The 19,639-nt window shown below is 40.6% G+C and overlaps 1 protein-coding gene across 1 annotated transcript in view; it reads right to left on the reverse strand.

Moving 5' to 3' along the window:
* Window positions 1-5,093: 5,093 nt before the first annotated feature.
* The window catches only part of CPZ (carboxypeptidase Z), a 53,315-nt gene continuing 38,769 nt past the window's right edge, over window positions 5,094-19,639 (reverse strand). Inside the window, exons 10-11 of the mRNA XM_060778006.2 lie at window positions 9,718-9,817; window positions 5,094-5,639 (exon numbers count right to left, since the gene is read on the reverse strand). Coding sequence (XP_060633989.2) covers window positions 5,287-5,639; window positions 9,718-9,817 — 453 coding nt within the window. The 3' untranslated portion in view covers window positions 5,094-5,286. The remainder of the gene's footprint in view (window positions 5,640-9,717; window positions 9,818-19,639) is intronic.

The raw sequence follows: 19,639 nt of genomic DNA on the forward strand, positions 1-19,639 counted from the left end.
GAGCTCTCCCCAAGGGGTCTGAGCATATAGCCAGGTCCCTCTGGTAAGTTTAAAGAGAAAATGGGGGCTGGGGGCTGGCTAGATACGTTATCCTGTGGTTTGCGGCTGCTGTGAGGCCTCAATCCTGAAAGGAACTGGCATCTGAAGTCCCAGTTTCTCTAAGTATTTGGGCCTGTCTGAAAGGGCCCTGAAGGGGCCTCATATAATCCAGTTAAAGCAGATAACCTGGTATCAGATCCTGGGATATAGGACAGTGTAGCTCCAGTGTGAGAGCCAGCATGGTGTAGTGGTTTGTGTGTTAAGATTACAATTCCGGAGACCATTCTTTGACTTCTGCTCAGCCATGGAAATCCAATGGATGAGCTTGGGCAAGTCACATTCTCTCAGCCTGGAGGAAGGCAAATGCAAACCCTCTCTGAACACATATTGCCTAGAAAACCCTGTGACTTGTGCTCCTTCTGCACAGACCTTAAATTCTGGAAGAAAGTGGGATAAAGGGGGAGGTGAATAGATAATGCGCACTGAGAATGCGCACTGGATCACAGGATGGAATGAAAAACACATGATAAAAAGGTTCACTTAAAATCCATGATTGGGCAAAAAACATGCTGCTAAAGAGTACTTTATATCCCTGCACTTAAAAAAACAACATGAATTTCTTGTGATACACTGGTGTATCTTTATCCTCTTTTTATAATCCCAAAACAGCTGATGAGGGATGTAAACAGATGGAGCCAAATAGAAGCATGAGGAGAAAGCAATTCTCTTGAGAACTCTCTCCAACCATTCCTTTATTCTCATATTTCTGAAATTAATCAGAGCTTGAATTTACACAGTGGGCACCAGCATGGTAGGCAAGTGACCTCAAAGGGAACTGGGGTTCAATAGGGCAAATTTAAAGGCACCTGGAAGGTGAGGAGAGATGACGACAGGAAATTTGCTTTTGTGTACTTTGTTATATCTGCATCAGAGCTTATGAGGTGCAGTGCATCTTGGAAGGCCAATAAGCAAAAAAAAAAGTACAAGAAAACTTCTGGCGGATGTCCCGTACCTCTTGAACACCTCCCTCTTGAACACCTCCACTAGTTATTTGTTATGTGTATAATTGCTTACTGTATTGTATATATGTGTATTGGTTTGCAATTTGACATTAACTCTTTGTTGTGGGAGAGGCTGCAGACCATGTGATCAGAGCTGGGCTTGTTCAGGACTCAGACTCCATTTTAGAATAGTGTTTGCTTTTAGATTTCAATGCAGGAGCAGTATGCTGTATGCTTTACATTTCAGTAGGAACGGTATGCTATACAAAAGCCATTAGACTCCATTGGACTTTCAGACTAGCCAGAGACTCTCAGATCAGAGAGATGCTTTGGACTATGGACTAATGATTCTAAGAGAAAGATGTCTTGTGTTACCTACACAGAGAAACTACTTCAAATCTATTTGTAACTAGATTCATATGCAAAGTATCTGTATGCGGAATACAGTAAACATAGTTGAGTAAACCAACTATGTTTGTTCCATATTCCAGGAGCATAGTTTGCTTTACCTTTAGTTGCATAGGATAGTGTTCTTTTGCATTTCCCCAGGGTTGCTACAATCTTAGCTGCACTCTGAAAGTTAACATTATCAGAGGCTGGAAAGCCAGTCTGCAGGCCTCCTTTGCTGCTATTGGTTCAGAAAGGTATCTCTTTGGGTCTAGGGACCACCTTTTCTCCTGGGTTGAGATCTCCATTTTAGAATCTCCCCCGCCTTGTTCAGTAGAGAAAGAAAGCTTCAGATGTGCTGTTGGTCAGCAGGTAACTCTGAGAAAACCATTACAAGAATGATTGAGATAGGATTGAGAAATAGATAGATAAATTTAGGATTGAGAAATAGATATAGATAAATTTAGTATTGAGAAATAGTAATTGAGTTATATAGAAGCATATTGAGATTTAGATAGAGAAGCTATTGAGTACAATAGAGATAGATAGATAGATAGATAGATAGATAGAATAGGTATTGAGTTATATATTGAGCATTACTTCTTCTCCAAAGCTAACCTTGAGCTATAGATAGGGGGAAAAAACTGCTTTTTTCTAACCATAACAGCTCAGGGTTAGGGTGAAAACGTCCCAGGAACTTCTTCTGCCATTTTGGGGAAAGGTTGCCTCAAGGAAAGGAAAGAAAGACCATCTCTACTGCTTCATCAATTGACTGTTTTGTTTGCAACTTTGCCAAGCTGTGCCAAGTCTGCGAGGACTTTGAGAAATAAATATTCTGTTTTGATGTTTAAAGACTGAAGTAGCCTCAATTGCTGAAAATCTCAAGCTTCTAAAGAAAGACCCCAGCGGTCCGCCCAGACAAAGAGAGAAGCACATCTTAGTTTATTTTTATAGGGTCTGGGTGGACGGCACAATGTTATTTTTAAATAAGTTTGCTTATTTTTGTCTCGTGAGAGCATGATTTAAAGGCAAATATATTTTAAGGAAGAGTAGATGGTTTTGGGCAACTAAAAGTCACTTCTGAAACTCTGCTGAATATAAATATATATGTCTGTTTATTGGCATATCTTTATCTCTAACAGTTCATTAGAGGGAAGGATATTAGAGGCAAAGATGAAATACTTTGGCCACATCATGAGAAGACAGGAAAGCTTAGAGAAGACAATGATGCTGGGGAAAATTGAAGGAAAAAGGAAAAGGGGCTGACCATGGACAAGATGGATGGATGGCATCCTTGAAGTGACAGGCTTAACTCTGAAGGAGCTGGGGGTGGTGACGACCGACAGGGAGCACTGGTGTGGGCTGGTCCATGAGGTCACAAAGAGTTGGAACACTTCTGAATATATATACGAATATATCTTGTATGTTTGTTCACTGGCATCATTTTTCAAAAGGTTATGACTTCTAACAAGGTAATGATTTTCCAAAGATCAGAACATTTCCAAAAGTTCCTAGAGATTTCCATTTTCAAAAGGGACGGCACTGCTGTGGCCAGGTAATTTTCAACGGTAAGCAAACAGTATTTTGGCGCCCCCCACCCAGTCACTGATATATATTTTCTGTTCGTCGTGGGAGTTCTGTGTGCCATATTTGATTCAATTCCATCATTGGTGGAGTTCAGAATGCTCTTTGATTGTAGGTGAACTATACATCCCAGTAACTACAACTCTCATATGTCAAGGTCTGTTTTCCTTCAAGAGCGCCCCTGGGCAAAATCAACTATACTGCAAATGCTTACTTTGCGTAATGGATTGAGCCACCCCTGGCTGTGGCTCAATCCATTGAACCAATTAAAAGTAATAATAAGTCATTTTTCTTACCTCTTGTACCATTGTGTTTAGAATCGCTGTTGGGGAGTGTTGTTTCCTTTGGACATTTCTTCTTTGGTTGAAGAATGACTTTTTGGCTCCAAATTTTTGAGGGTAGCTGCCAGAGAACTTCAGCGATCAGCCAGGATCCTGAAGACAATACTTGATCCTACAAAAGGATGCACAACTTCCATCCTTTCTTTAGAATCTAAAGTGCAAAACTAAGGAATGTTGGAAAAGCCTGCCAGAACAGCAAAATTGTAGATACAGTCCTTCTTCTGGGGAGAACATCTCACTAGTCAATTCTATCCTTTTTGAAATCAAACTTGGTTCTCTCACTCAATAGTTATATTTGATTTAGTTATCATGTCATCCGCAACCAGAACATTGTATTACATTTCTAACAGAACAAAACAAACAAACAGATAAAAACAAAATGAAAAAAACACACATTTTGCAAACTTGGTAGCTGATTAGCTGATTAAATGTCCTTTGACCAGTATCTGGCCACTTGGAATGCCTCTGGTGTTGCCACAAGAAGGTCCTCCATTGTGCATGTGGCAGGGCTCAGGTTGTATTGCAGCAGGTGGTCAGTGGTTTGCTCTTCACCACACTCGCATGTCGTGGATTCTACTTTGTAGCCCCATTTCTTAAGATTGGCTCTGCATCTCGTGGTGCCAGAGCGCAGTCTGTTCAGCGCCTTCCAAGTCGCCCAGTCTTCTGTGTGCCCAGGGGGGAGTCTCTCATCTGGTATCACCCACGGATTGAGGTGCTGGGTTTGAGCCTGCCACTTTTGAACTCTCGCTTGCTGAGGTGTTCCAGCGAGTGTCTCTGTAGATCTAAGAAAACTATTTCTTGATTTAAGTCGTTGACGTGCTGGCTGATACCCAAACAGGGGATGAGCTGGAGATGTCTCTGCCTTGGTCCTTTCACTATTGGCTGCTACTTCCCGGTGGATGTCAGGTGGTGCAATACCGGCTAGACAGTGTAATTTCTCCAGTGGTGTAGGGCGCAGACACCCTGTGATAATGCGGCATGTCTCATTAAGAGCCATATCCACTGTTTTAGTGTGGTGAGATGTGTTCCACCCTGGGCATGCGTACTCAGCAGCAGAGTAGCATAGCGCAAGGGCAGATGTTTTCACTGTATCTGGTTGTGATCCCCAGGTTGTGCCAGTCAGCTTTCGTATGATATTGTTTCTAGCACCCACGTTTTGTTTGATGTTCAGGCAGTGCTTCTTGTAGGTCAGAGAACGTTTGATTTAGTTATGGCATTGCTTTGAACCAGTTTGATTTAGTTATGGCATTGCTTTGAACCAGTTGTGATTGGAAGGGAAGCCCGAGACTAGCCTCCTTTCCTAGGTCAGTTATATCACCACTAGCCCCACTCCCTCCCAGTTCTAGTACCAGTGTTAAATGTAGCTTTTCAGCCCTATTGGCATATTCAAGTTGTTGGTACCTTAAATATAAACCGTTTAATTCATAGTTCTTGGCAGACTATGTGAAAATCAACCTAAACAATAAGTGATGTTTTTAAGAAACCATCTGAGATGATAAAATTAATGTACCAAGTTGTGCAGAAGTAATGTATATAGAAGAAAAGGCTTTTCCAATTTTTCCTAAAGGGTGTTTTCACTTGCAGTAATTAATGTGTTAAGACATGTATGAAAATGCATTAACAGATCAGAAGGATTTCTCTTCAGGTACTTTAGATTCCAATAAATAATGCATCTGATGATTAGCAACCCTGGCACGAGGGAAGCAGAGTGTGGGGGAACAACAGTGACATAACATCCAGCTTGAAGAGAGTACTCATTTTAATATGCAAAATGTTGTATGCAGAGAAGTAAAACACAGACAAACAAAAGCAAAACTGTGGCATATTCATTGATGAATCCTATTTAAAGACTTCTACGAACATCCAAAAATAGCTTTGGGAATACAATGAATTGCGAGTGTGACCAGGGCGTGAAGGGTGCAACGTTTAATAGTTCATTGGTACTTAAGCAGCCACAAAGGTCTGGGCTGATTTAGAGAGCTGAAGTAAGACCACCACCAGGGCTTCTGCCTTGGTTGGAGAGATCGCCTTCCATCTCCTCTCCGTTCATGCTGAGCATGTTGCGTGTGAGGGTCAAAATGTTCCAGTGGATTATATTGCTCATTTGCAGAGTCACGGACAAGGTGAGGTTTACCATTGAGGGGCCTCAAGACAAAGTCCACTCTTCCAGCCCTTCTCATCTTGGCAGGCAAAGTCACTTTCTTCAGGAGTTTACTATAACCACGAGCTTGGGCACTGACAATGTATGTTCCAGGAGGCAAGAGTCTCCAATAATCTCCGTCAGCAGCTAAAAGAAAACATATATTTCTACTAATACAAAGCTGTATTACTACACATACTTAACAACATATCCCTTCAAACTGGGGTATTCTGATAAAATGGTGTGCTTCAGTGATTGTTGTGAACCTTTGCTGGCTGTTGTACACTGATATGGATGTTTTGTTTAGATTTATGTTATTATAGAATTTTACCTGTTACTTGTAGCTTAATTTATTGATGCCAGGTTTAATTTATGATGTTAGGTTTTTAATTTGATGTTAGGTTTTAATGCTACTTTTATATGGGGGGTTTCCTGAGATTTTATGTTAGTATCATGTGTGTTCTGGAACGGGTGTTCCAGGGGCTCCAAATTTGTGTTTTGCACTGAGTGTTTGTTCATAGTCCTAAGTTGCAGGGACTTTGCAGATAGGTGGCTTCCTTTGGCTGCATTCATAGGGCAAGCCACCTGCCAATTATAGTTAGGATTCCTGGTCCCACTCCCTTTTTGTTTTTTGGAGGGAAGGGGCCATTTTTCAGTTAGTCACAAAAAGGGAAGCCAAGGCAGAGGATGCGTACAGACGTTCCTCCTGTGCAAAGGCTTCGTCTTTTAAGAGTTCCTGGGGAAGAACAAAGGCCTGTACGGATTCCCAAAGGGTTCCAGGGAACAGCTTCACAGCCCCGAGGACCTCCGGAGGGAATAACAGCTCTTCATTTTCAGCTAAGTGATTTCAAGCCTGATGGTACGTCTGTTCGGTTCTGAGACGCAGTTCAGCCGGTAGCAGACTCAAACCAGTTAGGTTTAAGTTCACAGCAGCCTGGGAGGAGCTTTAAAGGGGAATTTTTCTGTTAAACAAAGTTTCTTGAAGATAGTGCCTGTTTCTTGTAAACAAGACTGCAAAATCCAATAGACTATGTAGAAATCTTACAATTCCTGCTTGTTCATTAATATAGACTGTTGTATTTAAGTTCAAGTCTCCTAAAGCCTGCTTAGTAGGGAAAGTTCCTCTAAAGGCTCCTTCTCGGGCCCCTGGGCTTCCCACTGGACGCAAGCCTTGTATCCTCTCTTAGAAGCATTTAATTTTAGCTCCAGCGGTGACAGAACAATGTATTTTATGTAGGGCATTGAATGTTTGCCATTGTTATGTTGGAATCTGCCTTGAGTCCCCTTGAGGAGATAGGGCGTAATACAAATAAAGTTTGTTGTTGTTGTTGTTGTTATTGTCAGACATGGAGGGCGAGTGGGCAATTCAAAACCACACTCAATGAAACCCGGTCTACCCCAGTTTACCATTGTGCAGTTGGGGAGGGGGTGGATAAGAGAGTTGACAACTCCCCTGAATGACTTTGAAGAAAGGTGGGATACAGATGTAAATAAATAAATAAATAAATAAATAAATAAATAAATAAATAACAACAGCAGATCACCCACAAGGCATCGAAATGAGATTTTGTCCCACATTAGCACTGGTAATTTTGAGAGCATGACCAAAAGTAACAAGTGATGACCAGTAGCTCTTCTGAACTTCATGCCTGCTATGATGATGGCATCAAGATGACAAAGATAATAATGCCATGTCCTGCCTCCAAGCCATGGATCCCAGGGGAAAGCAGGATGGCCATGCAAACAGTGGCACCCAGTTCTGATTCAAACCTGGCCCTGTTTATAAGTCTATAAAACGCGGGGCTCCAGATCATTCCCCAATTTTGGCTAACATGGGGCTAAGTGACATATAAGACCTCACCACATGTGGTCTAGGCTCCATCCTAGAATGCTTCCTGGACGGAGCCCGATGCAGTCATCACATGACACAGGGCTACTTTCAGTGGGCTCTGTCCTGGAAGTGACCTAGGATGGAGCCTTGAGGACACGGGAGGTTTCCTGTGTTCTCATAAGTTAATCTGTGGAAAGTGCTGGGGGAAGCTGGGCAGTGACGGTTTCCCCTGTGGGATGGAGAAGCAGGCAATGCGAGTTGTGAGAATGCCGCTGCTTCCCCTGGCTTGAGGATCTCAATCTGATGAGGCCCTTAGATGATAAGAAGGGCCCGTGCATCATGTGGATACCATGGGGCTGATTCTCACTCACTCTGCGTTATATAGCCTATATAGATGTGCCCTGAGACACAAAATGCACAGATCTTTCTCCCCCCCCCCCCCCCCGCTTTCGTATAGAGCTCTGTTAGCAACCTATAAGGGCACATGATTGGTTGCCTTTAGCAGATCTCTACTTTTTCTCAGTTATATTTTCCTGCAGTCTGAAAGCCAAGCTCTTCTCTTCTGTCCTTTTCTCATTTTATCGACTTTTTCGACCTCCTGCTGTCACTCATCTTAGCATTCGCCTGCTATCCTTTTATGAACTGGTGTTAGAGTTATACAATAAAATTAAGATTTTATGTACTTTAGAGTGGTTGATTTGGATAGACATTTGGCAGAGAGAGTAGAAATTCTAATAGAGGGAAAATCTTTTTTCTACAAGTGTCCAGACTACCACTCAAACTAAAATCATTAGTAATTGTTATTACTAATGCATTAATATTTATTACTAATAAATATAACTCATATAGTTATTAATAAATAATTATTTATTGATAGGTAATTGTGCTCAATTAATCAGTGAACAAATCTTAATTGAGTCTTAAATGAGTCTGAAAGTATTCATATTTTTTACCTTTCTGGGCACGATTTAAACAGGCTGAAGCTGTCCATTCCATACCCACTGGACTCACTATTAAACTGCTGCAACTCATACTGCAACACACATACTACGCAAGCTGTTTTCGTATGAACGTGTTAAGTGTTGTTTTAACTCTGTGGATTGGGAGATCCAAGAAGCACTTGGCTGTGTTCTTCAGAGGTCTCAGAAGATGACATAATTATTCTGTTTCTGGTTACAGGGACACAGCCAGATGCAGCTATGCAGTGGGGGATTTGCTATGGCCATTTTGGAGACTAGAAAGACAACTACCAAAGGCATATGCAAACATAAGGTGGCCTTGTTCCTTCACTTGCCATAACAAGTAGCCAGCCATTATGTGTTTTCCTCTTCACATGTAAAATCAAGTGGAAAGGATTTGCTTCTAGTTACAGTCTTTTCAACTAGGAAAATGAATTCAGTGCTGACACCAGGGCCGTTACAAAGGGCACTCAAGGATTTTATCACCCAATAGTACAACTGTCACTTTTTAAAGAACTTCACTAATACATCACCATTTTACGTTATGAGAAACCATGCAAACCATGCAAACTATTTTTGGATAAACGTTTTAACTCTTCTTTGGTGCATATTTTAAGATCTTAGATAGGAGCATACAACTCCTCTGTTGCGACAGCTCCACTGGCTGCCAATTTGCTACCGGGCACAATTCAAAGTGCTGGCTTTAGCCTTTAAAGCCCTAAACGGTTCTGGCCCGACCTGCCTGTCCGAACGCATCTCCTCCTATGAATCAGTTAGGACATTAAGATCGTCTGGGGAGGCCCTGCTCTCCGTCCCGCCGGCTTCACAAGTACGCCTGGCGGGGACGAGAGACAGGGCCTTCTCAGTGGTGGCCCCTCGGCTGTGGAACTCCCTTCCTACAGATATCAGATCGGCCCCCTCCCTATTGGCATTCCGGAGGAGAGTGAAGACCTGGATGTTCGAACAGGCATTCAATCAAGCAGTATAATTGAGTGTAATTGACTATTGGAACACGGAATAATGGATAATGAAATTGGATTCTGATTTTATTGATGAGATGTGGTGGATTTGTTATATTGATGTATTGGTGTCTAATTAATTGCTATGCTACTGTTTTTAAATGTCCAATGGTTTCCTGTTGTGTATACTGAATTATTGTTGTTAACCGCTTTGAGTCGCCTTAGGGCTGAGAAGAGCGGTATACAAATAAAGTAAGTAAGTAAATAAATAAATAAATATTCTACAATAATGTTTCAATTACTCTACAGGTTGTTGTTGTTTTTTAAAAAATTGTAAGCTGATTTGATGGAAGGAGAAACCCGAGAGGAAATGTATCAATCATTGAAATATTTATATATTAAAACTGAAATCAAAACCATGTAACAGTCAAAGGGGAAAATCCAAAATCATTGGTTTGTTTTTCTGGTTTCGTTACCTGTAAGAATATCATGACGGATGCCTTTGACTGAAATTCGAGCATTCTTTATTGGATTTCCAACTTTGTCAGATACGACTCCTTTTATTCCACAATGAACCTATCAAGATGAGAACAATATTAATCAGAGGTAATATATTTAAGCCCATGTCTTTTGGTTTACCTATTGACCTCAATCGTTCTGGTTGGTCCTATCTAAAGCAGTCTAACCGAACTGTGCGGTAACACATAGGCAAATTCCATTGATTCAATGAGTCTGCTTACATCACTGCTACTGCTCTCCTGTCTGTGAAGTATTGAAATCTTATAGGCTGGCTCTCCCAACTGGACAGCTGGAACATTGATCCCCAGGTAATATTCTAAAGGCACCCTATCCTGTTTGATTTTACAAGCTAATCATGTTCAGCTCTTATTAGTACTTGGATAGGAGATTGCCAAAGAATACCAGGTGCTGTAGGCTCTATTTCAGAGAAAAGGGGTAGCAAAGCCACTGCCGAGTACTCCTTGCCTAAGAAAACCCTATGAAATTCATAGTATCGTGCTAATGATGAATGAGGTGGCAATTAGTGGAAAAATTCAAAATAAAATAATGCAAACTAAACAGGAAGATTATAAGCATATACATTATAAAAAGAAAAAGAAAAGAAACGATTCTGAAAATAGAAGTGAGCCATGCCATGATTACTGATAATGAGAAAATATGGAAAAGGTTTCATCAGTTTTATTTCTTGCTATACAAACAAGAAATTCCAAGGGACAAACCAGAATAATATATGGCCAAAAAGAACTCATTCAACGTTACAGAATAACAGAAATGATTTATTGATGTAGTAAAAGAAATTTGTGATGTTATAAACAAGATTGCCACAGCCAAGACACCAGGACCAGATGTGGTATCCATGATACATTACAAATATTTTGAAGAAGAGCTTATAATACAATTGCATCAGACAAGAAATTCAATTTTAAAAACTAGCACGATCCCTGACAGTTAGAAAGGTTGATAACTTTAAAAAACTAGGATTTGATTTTGATTTTTTTGAAAAACTACCAACCAATATCATTGTTGAATAAACACTGTAGATTGTTCACAATGATTTTGGCAGACAGATTGAAAACAATTCTTCAAGATTTTATATATGAAGATCAGTTCATGAAGATCAATCCATTTTTACCTAAAAGATAACCAAGAGACAATATTAGAAATGTATTAATTATACAGAAATGTTTAGAATAAAATAATGCGAAATAGGTCACTTTTTTAAAATGCAGAAAATGCTTTTGATAATCTAAACTGTATGTGTTTTTAGAGTGGTGGAAGAGATGTCCTTTGGAAACAAAATTATGACATATTTTAGATCAATATCTAACCCATGTAAGCTACAAAAAGGAACTAGACGAGGATGTTTAGTGTCACGTAAGTGAATTTTAGCACTTGAGGTCTTGAATAAAGATATCAGGCAAGATGAAAAGATTACAGGCATAAAGTTTAAAAGGTTATCACATGTTAAGGGCATTCGCAGATAATGTGGTGATTATTTTGACAAATCCACCAACAGTGCAGAAAAATTGATGATAATATAAAATAATTTGGAGATTTGGCAGGTTTTGAAATGAATAAACAAAAGACTGCAATGCTGACTAAAATATGAAGATAAAAAAACTATACACACACACATATTTGAAACAATGGAAGAAGAATTTATCGAGATTTAACTGGCAAAGGAAAAAATGAAGATTAGAATATTGCAAGATGTGAAACAATGAGGAGGACTTGGTCTACCAAACTGGAGATTCTATTTTGCTGTCTATTGTTCACTGTGGTTCAAGGAATGGATACTGTTGAAAAATAAAAGAATTTTCGAAATTTTAGAAAGGCCAACACCTGGTTTGGATGGTATTAATATTTATGACATAATAAGATTAAAGTGAATGCAGATTTTAATAATTATTATGTAAGATGTGCCTTACTGAGAATAAGGATCAACTTCAAAGAAGAAAATGACACTATAGGTATCAACACAAGAAAAATGTATTGGGGAAAAAAACAGTAAAGGAAAAGGTAAAAATATCAAAATATGTTGAACAATTGCTGCGGGCAATATGGTATGAAAAAGAAAACAAAAGCTATTGAGAGAAGATTATACATTCCATATATTTATGTACAATTGATTGAAAGATTTAAATTAGACCAAACTTGAAGGCCAGTTCTGTACAAATAATAAGCAGGTAATTGGTCAAATGTTGACTTTTATTAAAATTTGAGATGGAAGGTGAATAGGGACAGTGCATGGTAAAATGGGTTAGAAATGTTGATATAACATACAAATGGAACAGTGGGAAAAGATATGGTTAAAAGGCTTGAAATTCACTCTATGTTTTGACCTTAAAGAGAAATTTCATATAATTATGTACCATTGGTACATGACATCACAGAAATTTTCTAAAGTATTGAAAGAAATATCAAATACATGTTGGAAATGTAAGAAGAGTATTTCTGTCATATGTGGTGGACTTGTAATAAGGCTAAAAAAATATTGCGTCCAAATACAGAGTCTGATGCATATATGCACAAACACACAAAGACCAATCTCCAATTAAATCCTGAACTTTTTCTTTGGGGACTGATGCTTGATTAGAATATCATGTAAGAATATTTAATATTTGACAAAAAGTCCAAGAATATTATAAGCTCAGAAACAGAAGCAAGACTTAGTACTGACTACAGATTGGTAATTAAAATTGACTGGTTTAACAAAAACGGTCAAATAGTCTATTTCATTTTTTTTTTAAATTAATGTTTTTGATAGATTGGAAACCCCTAATTTACTTTGGGGAAAAGTTGATGTTGAATTGATTATTGATTTTGTTATTTTGTTCTTTTCCAGTTGTAAATTGTCCAGTTTGGGGTCAGGCGACAATCAGAACAGTGCAACATACTCCACATGTGCTTATACTATTTGTGTGAAGACACATTGATACTTGCAGTTTTATTTTCGCTTCCCTTGTAAGTAGGCTGCTCTATAACTGATAGCACTTCCATCTTGTATCTAGATGAAGATTGATATAACATGCACATGGCAGCACGTTTCAATGGCAAAACAAAAAAACGAAGGCTATCGTTTTGAATTAAGATTGCTTTTATTTGTTCAGGTGATTCTTTGCTTTAATGTCCTGTTGTGTGTTACCGTATTCAGTAATCTTCCCTGTCATTATTACATGAAGTCAGTGTTTTGCTAATGTTTAGCCTATGGCTAAATACAATAAGGCTGACTTGACTGAGCCGTCTTTATCAGAGGGCCATTTCATCTCGAAGGTTTCAAGACCCTTTTGGATTCACTCAAATAGATCAGCTGTAAAACTAAATTAACTTATGAGCATGGACTGCACCTTTTATTGAAGAGTTATTCTGGGATTGCTTAATAAAGAGTGACTCTTAAAGCTTACAAAGAGAAACAGGCATATTCCTAACACATTTAAATCACTGTTATGAGTGGGTTTCTTAGATAGTTATCTGGCAATAATGGGGAAAGTGATATCTTCGTTGTTCCTAGTCTTTGGATGCGTTTTCATTGGCTACATAATTCCTCTGTGGCAATTACGCTTGAACCACATTAACAGAAGTTGCTGGATACTCCAGAGATTTTGCAAAACTCCAGAGCAACCAACAACTTTGGACATGTGATTCAGGAACTGACCTCAGTTCAGGAACTGATCTCAGTTGAATTCATCACCATCCCACTTTTCCTGGGCTTGGGCAGCCCAGGGAAAGGAGGTGGCACCTATTTTGCCCCCTCAATCTGCCATTTGCAATACCCAGGAATGAACATGGTGCTGTTCATTGCTTAGCACTGACATGACAATATTTGGAACGCCAAGGTGATCAGAGAAAGGAGGTGGGAAAGGAAGGGACGATTCCTCCTCTCCTCCATCCCTTTTCCCCCATCACTTCAGCACTCTAGATATCATCTCTTCAGGCACCGAACAATGAGCAGTGTCATTTTTGTGCCCAATAGGCACCACAAGCAGCAGATTGAATGAGGGGAGCCAGGTAAGGGTTGCGGGCGAGTGGCGCTGAACCATTTCTAGCCCCACTCAAACCATGCACCTGCTATCCAACCACTGGGAGCAGTTCTCAAACATGGGGTGCATCTTATATCCAGCTCCCAAGATTGTTCAGAGGAAGGCACTCTGTTCCCCAGTGATGCTGATCCGGATTATCCCACTTTGGATTAACCTCACCTTTTCCGCTCTGTCAAGATGGACACTTTGGTACAGTAGCTCTTTGTTCCTGAGAAGTGTGTTGTTTTTATATGGGTGTCCTGGGCTGGTAATTTAAGAAGCATTTCTTTGAAAATTCTACTTGTATTCTTTACTATACTAGTAAAGGAAGGATTTAAGAACAGGTTTAAAACTAATAGCACTAAAACGATTCTGTAAATCATATCAGAAATCTAATATTTAATATTGGTTTTGCATATCACAGACCTCTGTAAGTGTAATTGGCATCAAATCCATCAGAGTTGAGTGAAACGTTCTACTCTGTTTTGTGCATAAATCTACAACTTTTGCTTCTTTCTAAAATAAATAATATTGACACAATAATTCTCCTTTATCGCTCAGTGATTCAGGGTCCTTCCACACCGCCATATAACCCAAAACATCAAGGCAGACAATCCCACAAGATCTGCTTTGAATTGGATTATCTGAGTTCATACTGCCATATTTTCCAGTTCAAAGCAGATAATGTGGGATTTTATTCAGCCCTGTGAAAAGGGCCTAAGCGATAATAATAACATAGCAATTCAGTGACTAAGAAATTGTAGTTATGCTGCTTACTCCATTCAGAACTTGATAGTAATATTTTATTTGTAACTAACAAAGTAACCAATTTATATAAATCAAAATGTCATGTTTGTTTGTGGGATTAATATAAGTCAAAAACCACTGGACGAATTGACATGAAATATGGACACAATACACCTACCAGGCCAACAAGTGACCATCACTCATAAAAACACTGAAAAACACAGCAGAAGGGACTTGAAAAGCAAAAAAACATAAATGATGATACAGTGCAGGTGTAGAAACAACTCCCTTGGCACCGCCCCCTCCTGTGCGAGGGAAAGAGCTGGCCATACCAGCTTTGAGAGCCAAGTATGTGTACATGTGAAGGAAGAAGAGAAAGTAGAAGGGACAGAAAAAGGGAAGGATAAGGAAGGAAAGAGGTAGAGAAGGAAGGAATCAGACTTTTTTTTTTGTCGTGTCAGGAGCAACTTGAGAAACTGCAAGTCACTTCTGGTGTGAAAGAATTGGCCGTCTGCAAGGACGTTGCCCAGGGGACGCCTGGATGATTTGATGTTTTTATCATCCTTGTGGGAGGCTTCTCTCATGTCCCCGCATGAGGAGCTGGAGTTGATAGAGGGAGCTCATCCGCCTCTCCCCGGATTCAAACCTGGGACCTGTCGGTCTTCAGTCCTGCCGGCACAGGGGTTTAACCCACTGCACCACCAGGGGCTCCTAGGAACCAGACTGAGGCCACAGCAAAGCGTGGCCGGGGACAGCTAGTGTAATATAAAGGGGTAGAACCCTTTCTTTCTGTATAAAGTAAGCCACTACTTTACAATATAATATAACGAAGTTATACCTCATTCACTACTAGCTGTAGGTTTTATTGAGTAAAGCAGGCAAACCAGCATGAAGAGATTGCTTTTATATTTAACTTATAGTCATATTAAACTTATTGCATTTTAAAAAAGCTGAATTACACAATTGGACTAAAACTAAAAAATTAAGGAACAGCAGTAGTGCAGGAAATGCAGAAATATAATTGCAGGACCACAAATGCACAATTGGAGAGAGGTGTGATATTGAAGGTGCTCATCCCAATACATATCCACTATCAATGTCAGTGTGACTGCAGTGGAATGACAGATCAGTGCAATAAAGTTCTTGGTCTAAACCAGTGGTTCTCAACCTATGGGTCCCCAGATGTTTTGGCCTTCAACTCCCAGAAATCCTAACAGCTGGTAAACTGGCTGGGATTCCTGGGAGTTGTAGGCCAAAAACACCTGGGGACCCACAGGTTGAGAACCACTGGTCTAAACAATAAGAAAGGGGGAGAAAAAAGTGGGTGGTTGGCTACCTTTGTAACCCTTCTTTAAAGGCTATTGTGAAGGGAGCGAGAAACAGATAGGCCTGCAAGGAGGAATAAAAAGGAGGAGCACACATTGGAACCATTAGCTGTTCCTGATACTTAGGAGAGATGCATTTTTTGAAAAGAAAAAAACTCTTTAAACTTTAGTCTGTCATTTCTATATTATTCCACTTTGCATGAATGAGAGAGATTGCTGCCACAGAGAAAAAGAGAGAGCCCATTTGAGTGCATTAGAGTGGTGGAGGAGTGGTCTGCTTTGCCAGACTGACTGCACCAAAGAATGGCGGATGAATGGGCTGAAGTGGTGTGAGCTATATGAAAGAATACAGAGGAGCAGAGGTATGCAACATCAATGCATAATAGTAATGCAGCAAAACATTAGATGCAATTAATTCAGGGAGTTACTTTCTGAACTGCAGCAATTTATGTTGGGTGATTAGCCTAATAAGTAGCATAACTAGGTCTTGAACTGTTATCCCCCCCCCCCCCCAAAAGTATCGGTACATTCAGAGTGGACATCTGAAATCGGTCTTACATGGAAACATCTGCAAATAAAGCCTACATGCTCATGTGCTACCGTTTCTCTTCCGATGTCCATGATCAGTATGTACCCTATATCAGGGGTCCCCAAATTAAGGCCCACGGGCTGGATGTCTACACCAAGGTCTACACCCTAAACTTAGGATCACAACTTGAAGGCACACAACAACAACAATCCTAATTAACTTGACTATCTCATCAGCCAAAAGCAGGCTCATCGTGAAAGAACCTAAAAGAAGAACCACCACTCCTCTAATCTCTCCATTATGGCACCACCTCTGGCTTTTCTGAATGCCTAAATAGGTAAATGGTGGCAGCGGCAAAGGGTGGCTATTCTCCTGAGACATCATGGGTGCTTTTGCCTCTCTTCAGAACATCCCTTGACTTTCTAAGTGCTTATAGATTGTTTGTTTAATGATCTGCTCTAGAATCTTTCTTGGTATTGATATCAGACTGACTTGTTGATAACCGCTTAGGTAAAGGTAAAGGTTGTCACCTGAAATTAAGTCCAGTCATGTCTGACTCTGGGGTGTGGTGCTCATCTCCATTTCTAAGATGAAGAGCCAGCGTTGTCCATAGACACCTCCAAGGTCATGTGGCTGGCATGACTGCATGGAGCGTCGTTACCTTCCTGCTGCAGCGGTACCTATTGATCTACTTACATTTTCATGTTTTCGAACTGTTAGGTTGGCAGAAGCTGGGGCTGACAGCAGAAGCTTACGCTGCTCCCTGGATTCTAATCTGCGACCTTTTGGTCAACAAGCTTAGCAGCTCAGTGGTTTAACCCACTGTGCCACCGGGGGCTCCACAATAACTGCTTAGCAACTCTTTTTGAAGATGGGGATAACATTTCCCTTCCTCCAGTCTGCTGGGACTTTTCCTGTTCTCCAGGATTTATCAAAGATCATTGCAATTGGTTCTGAAATTACTTCTGCCAGTTCATTTCATATGTTTGGATTGAATGCATTTGGCCCCTGGATGTAATGCATTCAGATTAGCCAGATATTCCTGTACTGCCTCTTTACCCATTCTGTGCTGCATTCCTTTTTCCTGACATCACATCTTTCCGATATCAAGAAAGAATATGAGGCAAAAGAACCATAATTGAGACAGTATGTAAAGAGATAGGCTAGACAAAACATAGGGAAGCCAGTTTTCAAAGAAAATAGCAAACTGTGTATATGCATGTCAGGAGCTTAGAATCATAGAATCATAGAATCATAGAATCATAGAATCAAAGAGTTGGAAGAGACCTCATGGGCCATCCAGTCCAACCCCCTGCCAAGAAGCAGGGTAAAGGTAAAGGATTCCCGTGAACATGGAAAGAGAGGGACATGCTGGGGATGGATAGTTTGGACAGTTGTGAGAGTAAGTCTTGGTACGGATTGGTATGGATTCAGAAGAAAATGTGAAAAAATAAAGAACCTGGAATTAAAACATATGGTGAAGAAAGTAAGATTGTGTAAATTAAATATATTTACCTAGTGCCCTGAATCTAAAAGTTGTAACATTCCATTATTAGTAATACCCCAGGTCCTAATTGTTGTTGTTCATTCGTTCAGTCGTCTCCGACTCTTCGTGACCTCATGGACCAGCCCACGCCAGAGCTCCCTGTCGGCCGTCACCACCCCCAGCTCCTTCAAGGTCAGTCCAGTCACTTCAAGGATGCCATCCATCCATCTTGCCCTTGGTCGGCCCCTCTTCCTTTTGCCTTCCACTTTCCCCAGCATAATTGTCTTCTCTAGGCTTTCCTGTCTCCTCATGATGTGGCCAAAGTACTTCAACTTTGTCTCTAGTATCTTTCCCTCCAGTGAGCAGTCGGGCTTTATTTCCTGGAGGATGGACTGGTTGGATCTTCTCGCAGTCCAAGGCACTCTCAGCACTTTCCTCCAACACCACAGCTCAAAAGCATCGATCTTCCTTCGCTCAGCCTTCCCTAAGGTCCAGCTCTCACATCCGTAGGTGACTACAGGAAATACCATGGCTTTGACTAGGCGGATCTTTGTTGCCAGTCTGATGTCTCTATTCTTTACTATTTTATCAAGATTGGACATTGCTCTCCTCCCAAGAAGTAAGCGTCTTCTGATTTCCTGGCCACAGTCTGCATCTGCAGTAATCTTTGCACCTAGAAATACAAAGTCTGTCACGACCTCCACGGTTTCTCCCTCTATTTTCCAGTTGTCAATCATTCTTGTTGCCATAATCTTGGTTTTTTTGACGTTTAGCTGCAACCCGGCTTTTGCGCTTTCTTCTTTCACCTTGATTAGAAGGCTCCTCAGTTCCTCCTCGCTTTCGGCCATCAGAGTGGTGTCATCTGCATATCTGAGGTTGTTAATGTTTCTTCCAGCAATTTTCACCCCAGCTTTGCATTCATCCAGCCCCGCACATCGCATGATGTGTTCTGCATACAAGTTAAAAAGGTTGGGTGAGAGGATGCAGCCTTGCCGTACGCCTTTCCCAATCTGGAACCAGTCTGTTGTTCCGTGGTCAGTTCTTACTGTTGCTACTTGGTCCTTGTACAGATTCCTCAGGAGAGAGACAAGGTGGCTTGGGATGCCCATCCCACTAAGAACTTGCCACAATTTGTTATGATCCACACAGTCAAAGGCTTTAGAATAGTCAATGAAGCAGAAGTAGATGTTTTTCTGAAACTCCCTGCCTTTCTCCATTATCCAGCGGATATTGGCAATTTGGTCTCTCGTTCCTCTGCCTTTTCTAAACCCAGCTTGAACATCTGGCAACTCTCGCTCCATGTATTGCTGGAGTCTTCCTTGCAGGATCTTGAGCATTACCTTACTGGCATGAGAAATAAGGGCCACTGTACGGAAGTTTGAGCAGTCTTTCGCATTTCCCTTTTTTGGTATGGGGATATAAGTTGATTTTTTCCAGTCTGATGGCCATTCTTGTGTTTTCCATATTTGCTGGCAAATGGCATGCATCACCTTGACAGCATCATCTTTTAAGATTTTAAACAGTTCAGCTGGGATCCCGTCGTCTCCTGCTGCCTTGTTGTTAGCAATGCTTCTTAGGGCCCATTCAACCTCACTCCTCAGGATGTCTGGTTCTAATTCATTCACCACACCGTCAAAACTATCCTCAATATTATTATCCTTCCTATACAGATCTTCTGTATAGTCTCGCCACCTTCTCTTGATCTCTTCAGCTTCTGTTAGGTCCCTGCCATCTTTGTTTCTTATCATACCAATTTTTGCCTGAAATTTACCT

This window comes from Anolis sagrei, chromosome 5 (genome assembly GCF_037176765.1).
Source record: "Anolis sagrei isolate rAnoSag1 chromosome 5, rAnoSag1.mat, whole genome shotgun sequence".
In the NCBI taxonomy this organism is placed as follows: domain Eukaryota; kingdom Metazoa; phylum Chordata; class Lepidosauria; order Squamata; family Dactyloidae; genus Anolis; species Anolis sagrei.